The 23,154-nt window shown below is 38.2% G+C and overlaps 2 protein-coding genes across 2 annotated transcripts; one reads left to right on the top strand and one right to left on the bottom strand.

The window, feature by feature from the left end:
• Positions 1–391: 391 nt before the first annotated feature.
• derl1 (derlin 1) lies at positions 392–15,891 on the bottom strand. The gene is made up of 8 exons (XM_066683002.1): positions 15,550–15,891; positions 8,171–8,282; positions 7,269–7,333; positions 6,834–6,860; positions 6,396–6,491; positions 5,708–5,760; positions 4,378–4,488; positions 392–999 (listed from the first exon to the last, which is right to left on the bottom strand). Exons 1-8 carry the CDS (start codon positions 15,700–15,702, stop codon positions 846–848), a joined length of 771 nt encoding a protein of 256 aa, XP_066539099.1. The 5' UTR covers positions 15,703–15,891; the 3' UTR covers positions 392–845.
• A 1,019-nt stretch (positions 15,892–16,910) lies between these two features.
• On the top strand, positions 16,911–21,396 carry nsmce2 (NSE2 (MMS21) homolog, SMC5-SMC6 complex SUMO ligase). The gene is made up of 6 exons (XM_066684068.1): positions 16,911–17,318; positions 17,904–18,016; positions 18,114–18,261; positions 19,670–19,764; positions 20,268–20,374; positions 20,866–21,396. Exons 1-6 carry the CDS (start codon positions 17,204–17,206, stop codon positions 20,975–20,977), a joined length of 690 nt encoding a protein of 229 aa, XP_066540165.1. The 5' UTR covers positions 16,911–17,203; the 3' UTR covers positions 20,978–21,396.
• The last annotated feature ends 1,758 nt before the right edge of the window (positions 21,397–23,154 follow it).

The following is a 23,154-nucleotide window of genomic DNA, read 5'->3' on the forward strand; positions in this document are numbered from 1 at the left end:
GTAACAATTAGGGTTAAATCTTAGGGCATGAGGATACACGGCATCTATATGAGCCTTTTTATGACAACTGAAAAAGCTACATGTACTAATTTTCAACCAGTTTTTTACATCATGTATTTGTTAAAATAATTCATTTATGTAGCTTTATGTCAATTGTCAAGGCTGATGCAGATACCATGTAAACTTACGAAGCATAATCTACAGTAAAATGTTATCAGATTTTGATATTTAAATATTCTGGCATCTAGAGGTATCTATAATTTGAGGAAGAAATCTCACCAGACCCTCTTGTAGAAAGCATGAATTTTGATGACTCAGTAGTTGAGTTAGAGAAGTTAAAATAACAAATATTGATAGAAAAAAAAAAATTGTCTAATAATGACATTAAGACTTTTACATCTTCAAAGTTAATATTCACCGGAATAAACAGGACAGTTACAAAATGTGAAGACAACCAAAGGTTAGGATAAAAGCAAGTTATATGAAGCCTGCATACACAGCCAGTGCGAGTACCCTCTGGATGGATTGTGGGTGGGGGGAAAGAAAGAAAAAAAAAAAAAAAAAAAGTTTAAGTCCTTTGGATATGTTAGTCCTCTGGATAGTTCTGTATTTCTGCAAGGCTGCCCACTGCACACAAACTCAATTACAGTGTGACATACAGATGAGGTCAACAAACACACCAAGGTGATGCTGTGAAGGAGTTCCTCATTGACTCTGTTCAATTTGAGTCTGGAAGGAAATACAAAAATGAAAACAAAATACCAGAAAGGTATAAAAATTGTGTTCTGCAGCATCCATGTCTAAGTAAGCGTCAGTGTCTGTGGAGGTTTTGCAGGAGTGCGTCCTCAATCGTCCCCGAGCCGAAAACCCTGACCCCAGTTGTGGCGTCCACCCCCTCCTCCACCACCACCTCCGGCCTGGTCTTGGGGCACAGGTCTCCTGGTTGGCGGGACACCAAATCCAGAGACTCCGCCTCGTCGATTTGGGAACCACCGGTAGCTGTAAAAGAAAAGACACCAGAGATGTACCGTAACTAAAATTCTCCATTCAGAGAAAAGGCTTATGGTGCATTTGACTGATCATCACCTGTGAATTTTTGGGCTTAGCAATAAAAAAATATTTAACTTTGAGTCATTAAATTTGTATCTATATAATGATAGTTTTACAGGACTTAAGTCATTTCTGCATTGATGTCCATGAGTTATTTCACATCATTTGAATACATTACCATTGGTACACTGATCATAATTAGGCAGCTGACAGTTGTCTTCCATTCCTTACCCAAAGAAGAAGGGAGGAAAGGGGAATTTTTAAAAATAATTTTAAAAGCAAAGTACTAAATGACACCCCTTTTAATGCAGTATTTTTCATCGATCAGCCACAACATTAAAAGGAACTCTAGGGATGATTTGGGGTTTTTGGTCCCAAGACACCCCCTAGTGCAATTTATATTCATCTCAGTAACACTTGTACAGGGGTGGGATATATCTCGTAACGCTACATGTACAGGAGTGGGATATATCAGGCTGCAAGTGAATTGTTAATTTATGAAGTTAACATATTGGAAACAGGATAAAAGTGTCAAGCATAAGGATCAAACATGCCCAGGCACAGTATGGATTGCCTGTAGCATGGCCCCATTCTCAAATGAACTTGAGTGAATTCCATTCTTAATCCATAGGGTTTAATATGTTGTCGGCCCACCCAGCTGTAAAAGCTTCAACTCTTCTAGGAAGGCTTTCCACAAGGTTTAGGAGTGGGTTTATGGAATTTTCTTTTTACCCTTCTTCCAAAAGCACATTGAAGTCAGACACTGATGTTGGACGAGGCCTGGCTGCACTCTAATTCATCCTAAAGGTGTTCTATTGGGTTGAGATCAGGACTCTGTGCAGGCCAGTCAGAATTTCAGAATCTCACTCATCCATGTCTTTAAGGATTTTGCTTTGTGCACTGGTGCAAAGTCATTTTGGAACAGGAAGGGGCCATCCCAAAACTTCCCACAAAGTTCTCACTGCTCCAGAGTCCACTGGTGGTATGCTTTACACCACTGCATCTGAGTCTTGGCATTGTACATGGCGATGTAAGGCTTGGATTCAGCTGCCCTCGGCAATGGAAACCCATTCCCTGAATCTCTCTACGCACTGTTCTTGAGCTAATCTGCAGAAAATTGGCAACCTCTGCACACCATGTGCCTCAGCATCCTCTGACCCTGCTGTTATTTTACATGGCCTACTAGTTGGTGGAGTTGACTGTGGAATATTTAGTAGAGAGGTAATTTCATGACCGGACATGTTGCATGGGTGGCATCCCATCATGCTGGAATTCACTGAGCTCCCAAGAACGACCCATTCTTTTACAAATGTTTGTAGAAGCAGTCTGCATGCCTATGTGCTTGGATTTATACATGTGGCCAGAGAATTGATTGGAACTAGCAACAGGGTCATGGTTGCTCAGGCTCATCAATGTGTCTGAAAACACATAAGCGCTACTGTAGCACCAACAGCTGAAAAATGGCAAGCTACAAATGAATGGTATCAGAACACCAATGTATTCTTTAACATGTGGATATTGGGATGCAAGTTCATCATTTTCCATTTCCAACTACACCTGCAGACAAAGCACACCCCTCCATGGCAACAGTATTCCCTAATGGCAGTGGCCTCTTTCTTGCCACACTGGCAAAAACCTTTCAGTTTGTTTTGAGGAACACGACAAATGGTTGTGTTGATTTAGCCTCTAAATTCCCTAGATCTCCATCCAATTTGTGTGTCTGCTACATGGCTACAAGGAACCATGAAGTCCTTGGTTTTATAGATTTATACATTTAGAGATCTGCAGCTAATGTCTTGGTGTCGTATAGCACAGAACTGCTTCAGAGGTCTTGTGGAGTACATGTCTCAACAAGTCAAAGCTTTTGGCAGTAAGAGGGGGGATCTACACAATATTAGGCAGGTACTTTTAATGACATGCCAGTTCAATGGAGTGAAAATCTATAAAGACCTACACAAAAGACACAATATATTTTGTCAACCAATATCATCTCTGGCACCATTTAATAATGCAGAAGAAAAAGCTGACACAATGAAAACAGTCTTAATTCTTGTTGGGATAGAGGGGTAGGGCAGAAGGGGAGGTAATAAATTCAGTATTTTCTTCTTTAAAAACTATAACAACCAATGTATTATCTTAGTGTACTGTAGTAATACATTATGTTCCTTTACTTAATAATAATTTACTTATTAATGGTGCAGCAATTGCATTCTACAACTTGTGGCTACTGCGAAATTTAGGTTGTGCATGATGGGTGCTCACAAAAATGGGGAAACAGTATAAAGTCTTATCCAAGTCATTTTTAAAGTGTCAGTGGCCACAGTGTAAAGCATAATCAAAAGTGCTCAACGCTGAAAAATCTCAAAAGGCTTGGCGAGTACCAAAACTGACACCTGAAATGGCAGGAATAGTAGTGTGAGATGCAAAGAAGAATCCAAGGATCACCACAAGGCCATCCTGAAGAATGTGAGCTATTCTGGTACCAACATGTAAAGACAGACACAGAGCAAGGAAGACTACTTCTCCAAAACAGGCATGCACAAGCTCACTTCACCTTTCTTAAAGCTCACCTGGATGAAGCTTTAGTTGTCAGTTCTGTGGTCAAATGAGACAAAAATGGAGTAGTGTGGAGAGAAAGATATAGTTTGCATTTGGCATAAGAAAGAAGAAAAATCTAATCCCAAAACACCGCCCCCGCGGTCATGGGAATGCAAGGTGGAAGGAATATGACTTTTTTCCTCCAGACAATCTTATCAAAGAAAATGGCATCATAAGAAGACTATGTTAAGATTCTGGAGGAAACCATCTGGCAGTCTGCAGAAAAAACTTGGACTTGAGCGGGACTGGACCTTCCAACAAGACAATGATCCAGAACATACAGCCAAATGGCCAAGAAATGGTTAACGACAGCATCCACATTTTGGGGAGCCCAGAGCTACATCACATGAAGCAGCTATGGAGGGAACTAAAGACCAGAGAGATGTCAAAAAGTCCTATAACCTCAGAGACCTGAAGCCCATGGCCCATGTGCCACCATGCTGCCATGTTAAAATATGGTAATTGTAATATTAAATAGTTTGAAAATTTTCACAATCTATAAATTGACCTGAAGCATTCAGATGGGATTAAAAGCTATAGTCTGGTGATAATTACCTCACCTCCTCATAAATCTAATCCTGAATAGGGCTTAAGGTTTAAATAGGCTGGAATATGCCTTTTCATGTACAAGGGACATGCATGTTATCCTACAGCCTTCCAGAAAACCCTGAAGTAGTAACCATAAGTAGTGTGTGAACATATGAATTAACTGTTTGTAGATGAACTTACAAGAACTGTGGAGTGGAAAGGAAGGATCTGCCACCCAAGTCCATTGGGTACTTAAACATGAGGAAAAAGTACAGGTGACCCACTAAATTTCCAATCAGCTCATTCACTACCCTGAAAGGAGAAGAAAAAGAATTACAATAAAACTTCTGGAATAAAATCTTCATGTATTACTGTCAAATATTAATTTTGTTCAGAAAAAATGTTGCATGTCATGTTTTTTGTAAAGGCCTGGATACACTAAGCTTTTGATGTCAGTTTTGAGAGATTTTTGAGAGATTATAAGAAAGAGAATAATGGTGGCTTAAATAGCAGCCATTTAAAAATATATTATTCTCTCTCTGAACTACTGCTATAATTAAGTTATTTGGCAGCTCAACATGCTTGGAGGAGGACACTAAATGACAATTCCATTCAGGTAACAGACACACACTAATATTAAAGTGTGTGTGTGTGTGTTGGAGTGGGGGTGCATGTGGTTCTTTAGTGCACTTAACGGTCATTCATGAAACTAACACCCATGAGCCTACACAGCTCTCATATTTTGCTACATTTTCAGTGTGTTGTCAATGAGCATAATCATTGATTTTGATGTTTTTCAAAAGTAGACTTCAAATGTTGTGCTTCTACTATAAGTGAGCTTTGAGGAAACTCATTATTGTCTGTACGGACTGTTATAAATCTTATGGAAGCCATTTTCAATGAGACTGGCTCATACAGTATTCAGAGGCGTTAGTCTTTTGAGGTTTTTAATCAAGTCTCCAGTCTTAAAGCATTTACATTCACCTATCAAAGTTCTGTTTGCATTCTTTAAACTACTACTATTTAAAGAGCTTAAAAGGTGTTTGTCCATGCAAGCAGTAAACCATTCAGACACTTTGTTCGCTTAATGTTACATTACACCTCTCTGTTGCCATCTTTGAGATGTCCATTGTAAAACCTATAAACAAGTATAAAGCATCTTCTACAATAATAAATAAATATTTAATAATAATAAATTTTTTGCATTAAAAAGTGAACTATAAAATGTGTTAATTATAAATGATTCTCATTTTTAAGGATCTCTTTAGGGAGCCTGTAAAATGCTATTCCAGCCAGGTCAGATGCAGGATGCGCAGACATATTACTAAGTGTAATCCCCTGATTTTAGTGCTATGCAGCGTAAAAACACTTCAAAACTAATAAAACACTCTGAACTGAAACGGCAATTATAAATTGTCAAGTGGGAAATAACAGTTTGCAAAGAGCCTGTGCAGGCAGCATTACTGTTTCCAGGTCTTCAGTTTACAAAGCATTCTGACATTTCACTCTTAAACAAAAAAGGGTTCTTTACGAGCCACCGATGATATAGTTGAATCCCAGTATGACCCAGGGAAGATAGCAAGCCTGCAAAAGTTTAGACACAAGAGTTAAAAGGTTTTAATATGGGCATCAATGTATGGTGCTTTTCCACTGCGTGGGATTGGCTCAACGACTCGCTTTTAGCTCGTTGATTTTCCATTAACAGAGTTCCCTTGCAAAATCCCATCTCTAACAGGAACCGTGGGCTTTGAAACCACAACCACGCCAGCACCTAAAAGTTAGGTGATGTTAACTTATTGTGTATTCACGTTGTTTTTGTTTATTTGACTGAACATGGCTCTACTACCCTAGTTCTCACAGATCAGTTTTCCTTGTTGCATGTACGACTTTCGCCAGCCACCATCCCAAGGAGTGTTTGGAATGTTGCGAGCTGCCGTGGTGAGTGAGATAAAAACAAATGCCAAAGCTGCTGTAACTTCAGAGATTTTACAGTTGGCGAATTTGTGCTGGAGCTCTGTATTTTGTGGTGATTGACCGGTCTCTCTGGCCAATCAATCACAAGCGAGGGGGGAAAAAAAAAAAAAAAAAAGGACCTGATTTAGACCAAGTACCAGATTTAGTCAGTGGAAAAGCAAAAGAACTGAGCCGAGTGGAGTCATTTAGGTTCCATGCAGTGGAAAACGCCAATAGAAACTAGATCAGCAAAGATGAACTCCTACCTTAAATCTGGTACCAAACCAGAAAGATACAGTCGTGTCTCGATTCAGCTGGGCCCAGACATACAGGACAGACATAATCAGGGGGATCATGAGGAGCTAAAGAAAAAATAAAAATATTTTTTTCAAAAATACATTTGATAAATTACTTTAAACAACAAACAACTCCTGAACAACCATTTTGACTGGAAAAAAATGAACAAAAATACAATAAAAAAAAAACAAAAACAAAAAACTACAGATGATATAAATAAATGTCACACATATTTGTGATTTTGACCAATGTTTTATAAACCAATAAACGGTTTACACAGAGATGATCTACTGTGTTCTTGATTCATATCAATTCATGTGAAGCTTTAAAAGATGTTGCGTTGGTTCAGATTATTAAATACAAACACTACAGAAAAAGACAAAAAAAAAAAAAAAATGCACACAAACCTGCATGTCCATCATTAATCCTGTTATCTGAATTATATTGTTAAGGACAGTGTAGATATATATATATATATATAAACTAACCTGGTTAAGTTGTTTAGAAAATATCCAAATATTTACAGATTTATTTTTGTTTCTACTGAATGTTTGGAAATGTTACATTTATACTAAAATAAACTTGCCAATGCCAACACCTACTACCTGGCTTTGATATTTTATTTAAAAAATGTTAGGGCCAATGCAAGAAGTTTACACCACTTAAGTGCCATATGCTGTTTTATTTAACCATGTAGATGAGTTGTTTCAGCCCTGAAACTTGCCATTATGCAAATTGTACCACACAGATGAAGATTTTTAACAGCTCTGAATATCCCCTTGACTGCACTCTACATTTTAAAAACACTGCATTAATGTCAATGCCACAAGTCAAAAGGATACAACAATGCAAATCCAGTTGAACAGGATCATAAAAATGTAGTCAGCTGGTCTTCCATCAAAGGCCCCTAAGGGAGAAGTTGGTTAAAAGAACAATTCAAATGAAAAAAATATATAATAAAAATCTACTTTACATGTGTGAGACTGATAAAGCATGACATATTTGCATAGAAGCACCAAACTATCAGGTCACAGCTGCTAATATGAAACTTGGCTTCAATCTAGCAATACTGCACTTAGCAAATGCTTGTTCACCCAACATTTTTTCTGAAATTAGGTTTTGGGTGTACCCTCAACATAAAAATCTGTGGTTTCCACTACAGAGTCTTTGAAGCTCATGGGTACTGCCATCTCCAGGTACCTGAACACGATGCACTGTAATGGACCTGTTAATCCCAATACATCTCTGCGCACAGCAATGTTAATTTTTCTTTCAATAACATACTACAATATACTGAGCAAACAACTTTGGCTTGTTCCAATCCATCTGTTATATACTGTAAATACAAATCTATTTTTACACCGCATTGGCCTCTTTTTAGATTAAATTATTGCTTTTTTCTTTAGTTAAATCCTATACAGTGTAAAAACGGCCATGTACTTGTCTTGTTTGTTTCAAATGTTACATGTCAATGCTTAGTATCCAGAAAGCCCAGTGAAAATGTTTATATTCATCTAACCCTGGCTGTGACATAAGAACAGAACTGCAGAATTGGGTATGTCCAAATTCACTTGGTATTTAAAATATATAAAGCAGAAAAATAATATATGAGGGTCTTGGTCCAAAACACTCTACCTTAATATATTTGAAATAACCTTTTAAATTGCAGTTGCAATATTAATCTGAAATACTAAAAACTAACAAACACCCCCACCAAATTACTTAGGCCCATATGTAGTCTTACCTGTTTCTAGCCTGGTGGAGTACTGGTAAAGAAAATACAGATTTACGAGATATAGAAATCCTGTTCCAGGCCCAACAGGGAAATACAGCGTGGATGTTAGTGGTCTCCATATCTGTAAAAAAAAGGCAATGAAGAAGGAACTATGAAATCAGTGAGGACGCAGTGTGTAGCTCAGCACACTATGTACATAAACAAACAGCAGACTGCCAGTTTATCGGAACACGAGAGGTTTTCATCTTGCTGTGTTTGCTGCGTGTAAAGTAAATGAGAGCCATTGAACATCAAGCTGTTTTCCACCTGTCAAGGCTCAAGGCTCAGAGCAGTTTTGACAGGAACAATATGGCCACAGATGCTGGCGCTGCCGGAGACACAAGGTGTGATAAAGAAAAGTGCTTGTTAAATGATGTCACTGTTTCTGCTGAAAGCTCAGTGCCTAATGGAGGTTCCCCCACATGGCTGCCAGTCAAGCAGTGGCAGTGTGTAGAGGGAAGGAAATGACCAGAAAGTGATCAGCGCTCACAAACCTAGGTATATTTAAAAAGGTTAATAAAAGTCTGGAGAATTCACTAGAAAAGATTAAGTTAAAATACTTAAAAGAATACAATGTAAGAATTGGCTTTTTTGTCTCCTGAGCACCCCCTACCTGCTGCTGAGTGTAATTCACATTTACAGTATTGCAGTAAAATCAAGTCAGAGTCTCTCTCTCTCTCTCTCTCTCTCTCTCCTAACACACACTCCCTTTGTCTTTCAGTCACAGACAATCACACACCCCTCTCTCCCACTCTCATAAAATTATGTTGACTACACGATTAAACCCATATGTCACTCATAACACACTGGGCTGTGTCATTACAATCATAAAATTTAATTTTGGTGGTACTTAAGCCATTATAACCACAGCAACGGACAGATCAGCACTCATTATCCAAGGCCAAAAAGGAGCTAATCCAGCTAAAGTTAGCATGCATTAGAACTTGCTCTCATTCATCAGTAACTCTCAAAAACCTGATTCTAACACTTTGTCCTCAATAAAGCTTGGGTTCCAATGACACAAAGTATAACTTTAGCCATTTCATCCACACAACAACCGGAGAGAAGCACTCATTAACAGAATCTAATGCTAAAAAGTGGGCTAATTGGGCTAAAGTTAGCAGCCGCAAACCCTGGCTCACTGCTCAGTAACTCTCAAAAACTCATTATAACACTTTCTCAAATAATACTTCTCAAATCACTAACACACACCGCGACACATGAAAAAGGGGAATAAATACTTAACTACAACTTGTGTCCTTATGTCTGTTTCAACAGCAACTGTTTTTGCGGAACCATTTCTGTAGGGACGCAATTTAACAGCACACCTCAAACAAGCAGTTCTCCGAAAAAAAGATGGTGGCACTGTACTCAATGCCTTTATCAGTAAATGATTGAATGATCAAGAAACACTACTCAATCCACTGCAACGTCACATAGCAAAATATAAAAGGTATCATTTTCTGTCCTTTACCACTGGTATTAACTCTTGTACGGTTGCTCATTCTCTCTTTTTTCTTCTCCTTGCTCTCTCTGCTGTAATGTCTGTACCCGGAATACTGAGCTAGATTCTTCTTGTAGCTAGGTAACCAACCACCCATGAGGTTTGTGCTGTAAAGTGTTACCCATTTCTTGTGACGGCCCTTCGCCCCATGATTCAGAAGTTGCTTAGTGCAGTAAACCAGCAGAGGACCCAAGTATAACAGCCACAGAGGCTCTATTCTCCTATTACAGGTCCATGGAACATCGCAGTCGTTTAGAAACTGTAATTTTAAGGTGGAAATACTACATAGTGGTCCATTAAGTTATAAAATAATGACTTGGAGTAAAAACTCCTGAGAAGTAGCTTCTCAGGACTAAATTAGCAGCTAAATTACAGAGCAACGTATATAAATACAGTGGATGCATCCACAAAAACATCAAGCACGCGACTCTTACTGTTGTGTGGCTCATTTCTTACATGTTTTGATGCACATTTAATCTGATATAACATTTGAAAACAGGTACACAGACATTGGTTTAGTATATCATAAGTCTGCACACCGAAGAAAAAGGATTTAAACAAAAGAAAATAAATTAGTGGCTAAATATGAAGTCTCCAGATGACTTCTACAAATTTGTAACTGGATACTTTAATCAACTATCCAGACGAGTAGCAATTCATCCCCACCCTTTAACTGGAATGACAATGAGCTTATACATGGAAAACTCAAACCAAGCTAATCTATCTGCTCTATCATTTATATTTCCCTTCCTTCACAGCCACTCCCCTCCATAACTCAAATTTCTAGCCACAAGAAGTTGAGTTTGAAACTTTGTCTATTAGTTCAAATAATTAAAGAGCACCCAGTTTTAAAGTAAAAAGATCAATAAACATCAAATTTGATGCACGTTAATTTTTAGACCCCAAAACTTTAAACTGTTGAGGCAGAATGATATTTTTATCTTTTTCAAAGCTGTATCAAACTGTCCTTTTTGAAAGGTATAATCACAATTTCATTATCTAACCAATAGAGAAAAGTCAAGGGCTCATCCCTAAAACTGAGATTAGCTGCACAATAAGCTGCGCCATGGCCAGTGTGTCCAGGGTCCTCCTCTCTCAATGCTGCATAAATCAGGCCCTGCTGCCCACGTGGAGAGGTGACCTCTATGGACTGCAGCAGAGAAAAGTGGGTTAAAAAGCACAGCAGGGCTTCCTGACGGGGAACAGGGAGAGGGAGGGCCAGGGTCAGACCAGTGGATTGTCGCCATCAAAACGACATGTTCACATTGCCAAGTATGCTGCAGCTTTAAGGCACAATTTTTAAATAAAAGGACATTAATGAAAATTCAGTGGTAGAGGACAACTTTTTGGACAGCTTGTGTTTCATATTAGATTAAGTATTCCCATCCTCATCTTGTGATCACCAGGCAATGCTGTGAATCACAAAAAAAACTGAAATAAATCAGTAAAAGCAAAATATCCAGTGTTGGTTGATGATTAGCAACTCTAGATATTTTGCTTATACTGATGAACCAACAGGGGTTTAATATCAAACAATATTTCAGCAAACTTGTTTTTAGCATGGAAGGTTTATATTTACATCACCTGATCTCCACGGCAGTAGAGTAATGCTAACAGTTAAAATCCAATAGAGAAATTAAGCTCTGGTTTGGTTTGTGTGTGTAAATAAATGCAGGCAATGATGTAAATTCAGCATCAAAACAGCGATACATGGATAAATATATACATACTATTTATTTGAATTAATCTTAAAATCTATGTTTGTTTCTCTTTTACATTCTCACAGTAACAAGATTGGGCAGCTGTTTATTTGGTTTCTTGTTATAAGATAATATACGTTTTTTTCACACTTTATTTACTACTGATCCAATAAATAAATAAATAAATGTTAGCTTGCCTTCCTAGCACAAGCGCCAAATGATGCACAAAAATACATGGAAAAGAGAACAACAAATGTTGTAGCTGCAATGTTAGATCAGCAAAGAAAATTGGTGAAACCTTATTAAGCACAAATATAAAAGCAGCTAATGAGAAAATTCAAAATCTTACCAAATTAATCAACATATTCTTCAAAGATTTTTCTTCACTCTATCAACACCTAGTGGTCTGGTTGTAACAGAATCTGTACTAAACACTTTTTTCCCCCAAAGTACTTAAGAACTATAAGAACTGTAATTAACCACAACCACAAATATTTTTGCTAATTTAAATAGCAGTTCTTTTCCATATCATGCTGCCTAGTGTACAGACCAATGTCTGCTCTGTGTACTGTACTTTTTCGGACTAAACAATGCAATGCTCCAACTTATCCTTGTTCTGATGGTGGTTATTAGTGCGCTAAGTCCAGGAAAAGCGCTGGCATTAGTGTACCAGCCTGCTGTGTTGGAGGGACCAAAGAGAGGGCGTTTGAACAATAAAAAGGGGCAGCTGCCAAGGTCCACCCCATCCCTGTGGATGCAAGGGTTTATTTGACTTTGCCTCCTTCTTCCCAGATGGCAGCAGAAAACAAAAACGAGAGGGGAAGAGTAAAGGAGTATTTCTCCTCAGTCTGATGAGCAATGGATGCAAATTATCATGACCAGGGACATTTGGGTGCACGAAAAAAAGCTGTGGAGCCATCATTCACCATTTTGAAACTAAGGAGGAGCAAACTGAAATACAAAAATGTGAGCGTGTCCTTCACAGAAAAAAAAGTCCAACTTCAATCCAAATGTACTCCACAGATAAAACACAAAGTAAAAAAAGAATTAGAATCAATAAAATAAAAAACAAACATTGATTTTCAGTGCATTATCACATTAAGCTGTGAAATCTAACAACCCTGACAGTTTCAGGGGAAAGTATTCACTCACCCATCCTAATTACTGGATTCAGGTGTTCCAATCACTTTATACACCACATGTGTTTAAAACCTAGCCCCTAGGTATGCAGACTGCTTCTATAAACATTTATGCACAAATAGGTCACTTTTTTCACCTGTGCAACAAGTCCAGTCGTGGAATTTCCTCGCTACTAAATATTCCACTGTCACCTGTCAGTGGTATTATAACAAGTGGAAGCGATTGGGAACGACAGCAACTCAACCACGAAATGGTAGGCCACGTAAAAAGACAACAGGATCAATGGGCGCTGAGGCGCATAATGTGCAGAGGTCGCCAACTTTCTACAGAGTCAATTACAACAGACCTCCAAACCTTATGTGGCCTTCAGATTTGCTCAAGAACATTGTGTAGAGAGCTGTGGGATGGGTTTCCATGGCCAAGCAGCTGCATCCAAGCCTTATATTGCTCAGCACAATGCAAAACATCGGATGTAGTGGTGTAAAGCTCGCCGCCACTTGACTCTAGAGCAGTGGAGACGTGTTCTCTGGAGTGACGAATCATGCTTCTCCATCAGGCAATCCGATGAATGAGTCTGCATTTGGCAGAGACCAGTGCTTATCTGACTGCTTTGTGCCAAGTGCAAAGTTTGGTGGAGGGGGATTTTGCTGTAGGGTTGTTTTTCAGGAGTTGGGGTCGGCCCCTTAGTACAAGCCGATAGAACACCTTTTGGGATAAATAAGAGCGAAGACTGTGAGCTAGGCCTTCTTGTCTCACCTCAAATATGTGCTTGTGGAAGAATGGTCTTAAAGCTGGAAAGGGTGGGCCAACATCATATTAAACCCTATGGATTAAAAATATCACTCAGATTCATATGGGTGTGAACACAGACGAGTGAATACTTCTGGCAATATAGTGTAAGTAGATAGCAGGCACATCAGAGTTGTCCTTCCTTCATGTCAGAATATTTCTAGCCACAGTGCTGCACCCATATGAGTCTCTCCAATCACAGCACTTGACCTGCATTTATGTGAGAGCACCCAGTTTAAGTTACATGGAGCAAAACAAAAACAATAAGAAATGAGAAAAAAAGTGTACTGCTTAAATATGGTGAAAACAAGAATGAAGAAGAAAGAAAACCAAACCAACTGGCTAAAAACCAGCATTCATTCTCCTTGCATCCAACTCCTGGGAATCTCATATTTACAGTAAAGGGAGGCTCATTATAAACAGGATAGTCGTTCTGAACAGGGCTGTTAGACAAAATAAGAAAAGTACACTTCTGCTTGATCCTTGTCAGATTTGGACAAAAGCATGTCACAGATGTTTCATTAAGACCCCAGGGAAATGTGTTTGTGTGTCACCTTTAAAGCCTCTAAAAACTTACACTAGGGGACGCTACCATTCTAATGTTCACCATTGAACAGAAATCTGACAGTGTGCAATTTATTTGTATAATAAAAAAATTAAAAATATCTGTCAACATCTCCATGATTGAAATATGCTGAAATTTTGAAGAACTGCAGAACCATCCATCCATCCATTATCTGTAATCGCTTATCCAATTTAGGGTCGCGGGGGGTCCAAAGCCTACCTGGAATCACCGGGCGCAAGGCGGGAATACACCCTGGAGGGGACGCCAGTCCTTCACAGGGCAACACAGACACACACACATTCACTCACACCTACGGACACTTTCGAGTCGCCAATCCACCTGCAACGTGTGTTTTTGGACTGAACTGCAGAACCATTCATTTTAAAATTGCAGTTATGCATTTTGATCCTGTGATGTCAAGTGAATGGATTAATAAAAAGTCATAGGCTATTACAGTATCCAATGTCCAAACTTGTCCAATGTCTAAACATGTTGTCTAACCTGTGTATACTTGCAAAGCACACACTACCTTTGAAAATGTGTTTATAAGAGAAAATGTTACATTTGATTAACAATTGAAAAAGCTGTTTTCCTCTAATATCTGTACCCTTGCAGCATATTTTGAGCACCTCAAATGTATCGTCATCATCATAATCAACAACATTACTAAAGTTAGTTAGTGTGCCTATAATATGTAGCATCACAATTTTAGTTTATTTTATTGCTGTTTCTTAACACATTGGCCAAAATTGCAAATGTAGTGATACATGTGCATAACAGAAGACGTGTTTAATGTTAATCAATTATTATTACAAAAATAATTTTAAAAATGCGTGTTGAGCGCCCTCTTGTGGAAGTGTCAAACGTCTTGCTCAAATTTCACGGTTAACATTAGCTCAGAATATTTGCATTTGTCCCTACTCCTTAAATATATTTTGTGCTGTATAAAATACTTTTTGTTTCTTGTTGGTTGGTTGTACAAGGTCCGTAGGTTATATAGCTATATTTATCCCTATTAGAGTCGTATTTTTAAGAAAAGCTAACGAGAAATCTGCGCAATAAACAGCGTTCCAATTTATCTGTCACTTACAATATGAATCTGAATGTAGCTCCTTAAAAGAATAGAAAAAAATAATTCTGCAGTTCCAGCTCAAATAGTGTGGCAGTAACATTTTGTCAGTCCACCTTAAATTGTACATAAGTTGTGCTACATGTCACCGAAACCAGAAAGGCATGCAGTAACGTTAACACTTCGAAAATTCGAGTACGACGCAAACTTCATCACAGCTGAACGACCACATTTCTCTAGGCACGACACCGGTCTATCCACATTTATAGCAAAAATAGATATTAAATTAGCCCTAAAATTGCGGATTGTACCACGAGCCCCATAAGTTATTGATCATTGGATACAACATATCGCTAAGTTACTCAGGGGGAAAAAGAGTGACCAAACGTGGGCATTTTGAATTTAAATCTATAGCCACAGGCTTCCACTGGGTTTAAGAGACTCAGTTCGGTGAGCTGAGCAAGTGCACTAACGTTAAGTTGGGATGTGGTTTGGGACTGGGCCGAAGTTTCTAATTACGAGATACGGCCTAGGCCTCTGTATATACACACACCACTCTCCCCGGTCAGTGTCGTTTCTCACCTGGAATCTGTGAATGAAAGCCTCGGGCCACAGCACGAGGTACATGGGGCTGATTAAGCCAAGTTTCCCAATCAGCGGCACCGCGATGGAACCCGCGAACCAGTAGCGAGTGATGAACGGGACGCTCTTAAACCAGTCCCCGAGGTCCGACATCTCTCCGCACGAGGTGAAGCCCCTCTCTTTCACTGTGTTATGTGCAGTTCCACCCTGTGAGAGTGTGTGTATATGTGTGTCCGCAGGAGGAAGCCCCGGTTCTACTGCAGCTTCTGTTTTGGTTTAGGACGCGGACGGATTCACAGTTGCTCTGTTTGCGTGACGTGGCCGCGCAGGAGTCGATAAACTGCGGCAGCGATTCGTCCCTTTTGGCCGAATGTCAAAATAAAAGCCGTGTATATTAAACTAACGGGTGAGGTGTGGATTGTCTTTCTTGAGATGGATGTGGTGTGGGGGTTGATAATAAAAATAACACCAATAATTATTCATTCATTTTCTGTAACGTTTTCGTCCTATTCAGTGTCACAGTGAATGATTGGGCTTAATGCATAGGTCATCACACACTCACCATGTGGTCACGTTTGAATATCCTATCCACTTACCAACATGTGTTTTTGGAGCACCGGGAGGAAACCCACGCAGACACGGGGAGAACACACCAAATTCCTCACCCAAGGCAGGATGGACGGACTCAAACCCACAACCCCAGGACCCTGGATCTGTGTGACAGTGAAACTACCTGTTATGCCACGCCAGCCTTAGTGCCCTGCTGTTGACATCCCTTACAAATACATTTAAAAAGAATGAGACCGACTTAAGAATGCATGGGATTTACCTAATTATATATGGGAGAAGGATGTAGGAGTGAGATTTTTTTAATTTTACATGACGTAAGGTGTTTGAATGACAGGTTTTATTAAGTAATTCCTAGGCATTGTTAAGTCATTCTCAATAATCCAACAAATTTTTGTATCAGTTGCTATATTGGCCAGAAACTATTCGAAGTCGATCGATTCCATATTTAATTCAGTTGTTGAGGGAGGATGGGATAAATTATGTACTTGTCAACTGACGTCGGTGTGTGTAAACGATAGAATACATTGGATTAGAATTTGTATTGCAACTAGTTATTCAAATGCACTAATACCTTCTGTGGGACGTTTTTATTTTTCATTGTTATTATTATTATTTTACCTTTGCTCAATAATTTTGGCCACTCTCTAAAATTGCCAAATCATGATGAACAGAAGTCTCACGCCAGTCTAGTATGTGGTAAAAATAAAGAGTCATTATTATGGGACAGCAACCCAGGATGAGTACAGGCGGCCCGCTTCATGACTTTTATTTTGTCATGGCATCATACCATAACAGATGTATCACTAAGTTATGGCGCGTTGATTTTGGACGGGCGAGACTCTGATTGGAATAAACGATGTATATGTAGTAGGGTGACTTTAATATACTGCTTATATTTACGATAGAATCTCTAACCGCCTTTAGTGTTAATTTAACTTCTTGTGGCGGACTCTAACCACTTTGCTTTAGCGCAGTTAACTTACTGTGCAAAGTTGTAAAAACACTGCTTCACAGCAGTGAGAGGAATTCGAAAATTCGTACCCTATGAGACTCACGTGTTACCCATTTTATTAACTACACAGCCATGTCTTTGAATTCAATCCAGCCCACGTTATCCACACTGAAGCAATGTCAGGTTGACATTGGTACAGGGATGGACATTGTCACAGACGTAGCTTTGGATTTGGTTGAAGCCCAAGGTACAGTAGCTTTAATATACACTTTCTGAACAAATTACAGGGGTTTTAGAGCCCAGTTGTTTTTCCTAAAAGTACATTAAATTCTCTTTTGCAGAAAGAAATGTGTGAGGTGTGTATTTGTATACTTACCTTACAGGACTGTTTAAAAAATCCCGATATTGAAATGAGAGGAAAGATATTCATATTATATAGAGCATGGTACAGTTATATTTCCTAATTAAAAGTACTGAATATGTACCCTTACGAATGTAGTTGGTCAATGTAATTTAAATACAATTGTCATGATATTTTCAGAAAAGTTAAATGTTGAGTAAGATATTGTACACTATTTTGAAAATCAACCTAAATATCTTCTGTCCAAAGAAGAACATCTGTCTCCAAAATAGTAACTTTATAGGAGGTAAGGAAAGAAGGAAAATACTTCTTAATTTTAAATGGAAGTCACTGTAACGATGCAGTAAACTAGAAATCCATAAAAATGGAGCTATACGTTTTTTTTGGACAGTGATGATATACACATTTCTTGTGTTATTTGAATAAATTGCAGCTGTGTTGATAAAATTGTGTTCTCACGTTTTATTCCAGGGACTGATGACAGTGCTAATTTGAAGAAATTGGAGCAGATGATGTTGGAGTGTGCCACACTGGACAGAGAGATTAACCTCTTTGTGGAGTCTGTCGAGCAGACCACAACACGTGTAAATATTGCAGGCTATTTCACATGGTCTCACACTGTCGCTCACCTGGTTTTCCCCATCCCACTCACTTATCCTGTCTTTTCTCGTTGTTCTGTAGATGAGACATGAACCTCCACATGCCTTGTTCACACTAGTGAACTCTGTTAAGGAATGCTTCACTGATCTCATGGCCACAGATTCAGATATTCAAAACCACAGCAAAGTAGTGGCCTTCAGAGACAACATCAAGAAATCTCTGTCACAAGGTAGGGTTCTAATCAAGTATTGTGCGAGGTGCCTTTATAAGTTTCTTAATTCAGTTATGTAGATTTGATAGATTCAAAATTTGATAATTTTTTTGAGAATCTGCCAAATACATAATGCAATTGTATATAATAAATAAATAGCGGAGACATATCAGATTTTAAATGGGTAAAAATATACACAATGTTAGTATTTATTGGCTTTTCCATTTTAAAGCAACAGTAGGTAGTATTTTACCTTAAAATTACAGCTTCAAAATCAGTGTATGATCTGTAATAGGGAGAATAAAGCTTCTGTCTTTGCTACTCCAGGCTCAGCTCTGCAGAAACTGCACTATGTAACTTTGGGAACATGTTCGGAAAATACCCGTAAATGTGAATTAAATTCTGCATAAATGCAAAGTCTTACATAGTGGTCCTTTAATACATCTGATTACTATGGCCTAAGGGTTCAGGATTTGTTTAATCTGACCAAGGAAAACTAAAAATTCATTCATCCCTGGGATTTATTTTGAACCTCCATCTTGAACAGTGTAATATTTTTGTCATTCCAGACTTTTCTATTTGTGTACATATTCTACATATACACTGAAAAATTACTGGATTAGGAACACCTACCTTGTATCTACACACATTGTCTATTTTATCAGCTCCATTGACCCTACAGCACTTTGTAGTTTTACAATTACAGATTGTAATTGTTTCTCAGGGCAGGTATGATTTGGATGGTGGATCATGATGTGATTGTTGTGTGTTGTGCTGCTACAAATGGATGAGACAGTTCTGCTCGAGTTTTTAAAGCCCTTAGTGTCACTGCTGGATTTAGAACAGTCCACCAGTAAAAAAAATCATCCAGAATGGACAGTGAGTGGACACAGTGTTTAAAAACTTGAGCAGCCCTGTTGTGTCCGATCCACTTGTACCAAAGCAACACACACTAACACACCACCACCACATCAGTTTCACTGTAGTGCTGAGAATGATCCACCACCCAAATCAATCCATGCTCTGTGGGAAGATCAGAGTGAAATGGGGATAAGTATGTATGCAGAGAAACAGTTGGACTACAGTCTGTTATTGTAGAACTACAAAGTGCTCCTGTATGTTCAGTGGAGCTGATACATTTTACAATGAAGATAGAGACAAGGTAGGTAATCCTAATCTAATGATTGTTCAGTGTATTTATATATTTGTGCAGTTACCAATAGTTGTTAGGAAATTGCTCATAAGGAGGAACCAGATTTATGGAGTTCCACAATTTTCATTAATTTCCCTCATTGTATCAAGAAAAAAAACTGGGAATCAAACATTAGTCTGCTGTGCAAAGGACAGTGGCATTTCCCAATACCCTGCACCAACTGAGATCATTCTGTGGTGATACAATTATTATGATGTGTGTAACTCTGTACAGGAAATGCAGTGGCAGCTAACAACATAGAAGAGGAGCTGGACGAAGATATTGCTGTGACACAAAGCCAGACAAACTTCTCATGTCCTGTTACACTGGTATGCATCTGCTTTGTTGTGCAACAGGATGAGACTTTTTTCATGTTTTAATGTAAAGGGAACTTCTGCGATTGTAGGGAAATGCTGTTCTCTCTGGTTTGTTCATGCATATTTTAAGGTGGAACAGTATGTTTGAGAGACTTATATGTGGCTGAAGTTTAACTCATGTTTTTATTTACTGTTTGAATTACCACAGAAACTTTAGTTATAAATTTATAACTACTTTCATTCAGTTAGATGTCTCTTAAATTTGTAGACATTTCCAAATTAAGTAATCCTAAACAGCAAAAATAAGTCAATATTGCCTACCTTTTGAGCAGGAATAGAGCAAGTCCCATCTGTTTGTGCTTTTCAACATTTGAGGTTCTCTACCTCAAAAATTTTTTTTATTGACTTTTAACTAAAATTATGAACATCATATTTCAATGAGCATGGTTTAAAAAATATTTATTTATTCATTATTGAGGGTTGTTGATGGTTTATTATCATCTTCTTGCTGCCAGAAAGAGATGGAGAATCCAGTGAAAAACAAGAAGTGTCAGCATTACTACGACCAACAAGCTGTGCTGGCAATGATTAAGGCTAAGCATAACAATAAGAAGAACTTTCGGTAAGATGAAGTTAACTTTGTGCCTTTTTCACAAGGCCAGAGTTTTGTAATCAGGCCTTGTTCATTAACAGCTGTGCTGTTTCATAGTAGCTCTAACCCCAGGCAAAAGCTAGGGAACGACAACACTTAGTGGATGTTCACCTAGCATTTTTACTTGGCAAATAAACAAATCATAGATATGACCAAAATCTATTTTTGTTTAATCAGTTTACATTAACACAATCTAAATGCTAATTGTAAATTTGCCAGGGCCATACAGAGGTACTTCACAAACACACACACACATATATATATATATTACTAATATTTTAACTCATTGCTACTTGGTAACGTTTTCTCATGAGTGATGAATATACAATATATAACCAAAAATCTGTAAATGTCTGCTCATCCAAAATTTCAAAAATCAAGGGAATGAATAAGGACGCCACACACTTGCTGTATACTTTCTATATTATAGTTGCTATACAATATTTATATATTTCTTTCAGTTGTCCAGTGGTTGGTTGTGGAAATCCAGATGTGAAACAATCGGATTTGGAACTTGACCTGGTGATGAAGAGAAAGATTCAGAATTATAAGAGGCAGAACGCCAAGACCTGAACTGTTGTGTTGAGTCATAAATTATAACTTTTGTAGAATTGTTTTTATTTTATGTTGTTTTTCTGAAACAATGTTCAAATTAATTGTAAAAATGTTAATTGAGGAATTCTAATAAAAATGTCAGGAGCCAACCCTGTTATCCCCCCCACCAGCTCAAATAAATTAACATTTTTGTAAAACTGAAGACTTATTTTGGCCTAATATACACCATTATCCATAATCACTACAATAAAATACTGTTATTTAACATGTTTTTTATTATCTTTTATTATTTTAATTTTCTTGCTCAAACTGTTATAAATGATGTTATACATATTTCTGAACTTTTAAACCAGAGCCAGATTTATTTCACTGTAAAATAATCCATCACAACAGCCATAAAATCTCCCCATGTCACAATGACAGGTATCCTTTGCATGATAAATGAACATTACAGGGTAATAAAACACACTATTTAGACAGGCAGTCGAGTGAAATCAGATCATTCCTCTCTCACAGTAGATACAACAATTTAGAGCTATGAATCCAGCCATAACCTCTGGCTTCATTACATATTTAAGGTGGAACTTTTCAGAAGACTTGTTGTTTAACAGAAATTAGTTCCATGATCCTCTAGGGGGAAAAATGATTTAATAAAGAAGTATTTGTAATAAACTTCCACATTTCTAATTTAGTTTCACTGCCTTGTACTATTCAGGCAAACAGCAGCCAACATAACAGGTGTGGCTTAGCTCAGCGGTCAACAAACCGCCTCCTAAAAATTATGCCCCATTTCAAAAAATTTTAAAAAACATGCTTTTAACATTAACCCAATCCCAAATGGTGCACTTGTGAGTGCTAAGTTCATAATTCAGCATATATACAAGATCTACAAGGTTTCTCATTTTAATCATGAGATACATACAGACGTTTTATTTGTACAGGTGTCTGAAAACATGGAGGGGAAAGTTGGCAGTTGAGAGTGAGAATGCCTTTGTTCATTAAACATCATAGAGCCAAAATTTAGGCTGCCGTTTTGGACTGTGATTTTTGCTCAAAACTTGGATGTGCACACACACACACACACCTATGTCACAGAACTGATGATTCACAGCCTAAGGGGGTAAAGATGAGACAGAAAGGATCAGATCTGTCTAGCTTAATGAGCGAATTGGCAAGCCTTGCAATATGTTTATCAGAAACCTGCTGTCATAAATCTGTCAGCAACTTGTCTGGTCTAGGTAAAAGCTTTGGTGCAGAACTGTGATGCAGTGACTTTGTTGTTGTTAACTATAGTTTTCAGCAGAGCCAAGTAATGCCTTAAACAATAGAGTATATGGTTTTGTCATATTAAGCATTTTAAATGTTTACTGCCATGTTATAGAAACTACTGGGGGCAATGATTTCTGTGCAAATCTTTAAAACTCTCCAAACCCCTCATCCAAATATCTCCAATCACAGCACCCTTTATGTGAGTGTCAAGTCATGAAAACAGACAAGGTAATAGCGGAGAAATAATTGAACAAAAATGAGAGCAAAGAAATAAGGAATACGAGCAAAAACAAATAGTTTTGTGCCTTGCTTCTCACTACAGCACACTCGAGGCAGTAGTGAGCTGTGTGGTACTCGTTATAATTAAAAAGAACAGGCAGTATAACCAGCCATTCTGAACAGGGTGAGAATGGTGCTGTGGTGCTTGATCGTTGTGTATTTTGACCAAAGCATGTCACATACACTTCATTAAGACCCAAGGAAAGGACTAAAGAAGTTAAAGAAGCTGGAGCAAGTTCATACTTAAATCCCTGCATTGTGCCCAATGATTACAGGTAGGCTCCGGACCCACCACAACCCTGAACTGGATAATTGGTTACAGATATGAATGTTCATACTTAATTAGATCTTTAGGACCAGGGTTGGTGACCACTGGCTTAACTTGTATTATTCTCTCTGACATAAACCTCAAAGCCCACAGACCCAAAGTTATTCAAGAAATCCACATGTTGGGCTGGTGTGTCACATCAATATAAGTGATTAGGAAACCCCAGAATTTTCTTCATTCATAATTGGTTCACTAGGCTGGTTCTCGTTCTGCAGGGGCTTTAAAATGTCAAGTGCCCAATATTAGTTACTGGGTGAGGATTTGACAAAAAGTCAAAAATGCACTGAGGGATTTTTCTCTTAGTTCTTCTGTTGGACAC

The sequence above is a fragment of the Hoplias malabaricus genome, chromosome 10, assembly GCF_029633855.1.
Source record: "Hoplias malabaricus isolate fHopMal1 chromosome 10, fHopMal1.hap1, whole genome shotgun sequence".
NCBI lineage: Eukaryota > Metazoa > Chordata > Actinopteri > Characiformes > Erythrinidae > Hoplias > Hoplias malabaricus.

Bases quoted from the DNA above. Each gene is read 5' to 3' on its own strand.
- nsmce2 (XM_066684068.1), top strand. From the start codon at position 17,204: ATGTCTTTGAATTCAATCCAGCCCACGTTATCCACACTGAAGCAATGT. The intron at 18,017-18,113 runs GTAAATATTGCA...GTTGTTCTGTAG, and splicing joins TCGAGCAGACCACAACACGT to ATGAGACATGAACCTCCACA. The intron at 19,765-20,267 runs GTATGCATCTGC...TCTTGCTGCCAG, and splicing joins TCTCATGTCCTGTTACACTG to AAAGAGATGGAGAATCCAGT.
- derl1 (XM_066683002.1), bottom strand. From the start codon at position 15,702: ATGTCGGACCTCGGGGACTGGTTTAAGAGCGTCCCGTTCATCACTCGC. The intron at 8,283-15,549 runs GTGAGAAACGAC...TTTTTTTTACAG, and splicing joins CTTTCATTCACAGATTCCAG to ATATGGAGACCACTAACATC. The intron at 6,492-6,833 runs GTTTGTGTGCAT...TTTTTTCTTTAG, and splicing joins GATTAATGATGGACATGCAG to CTCCTCATGATCCCCCTGAT.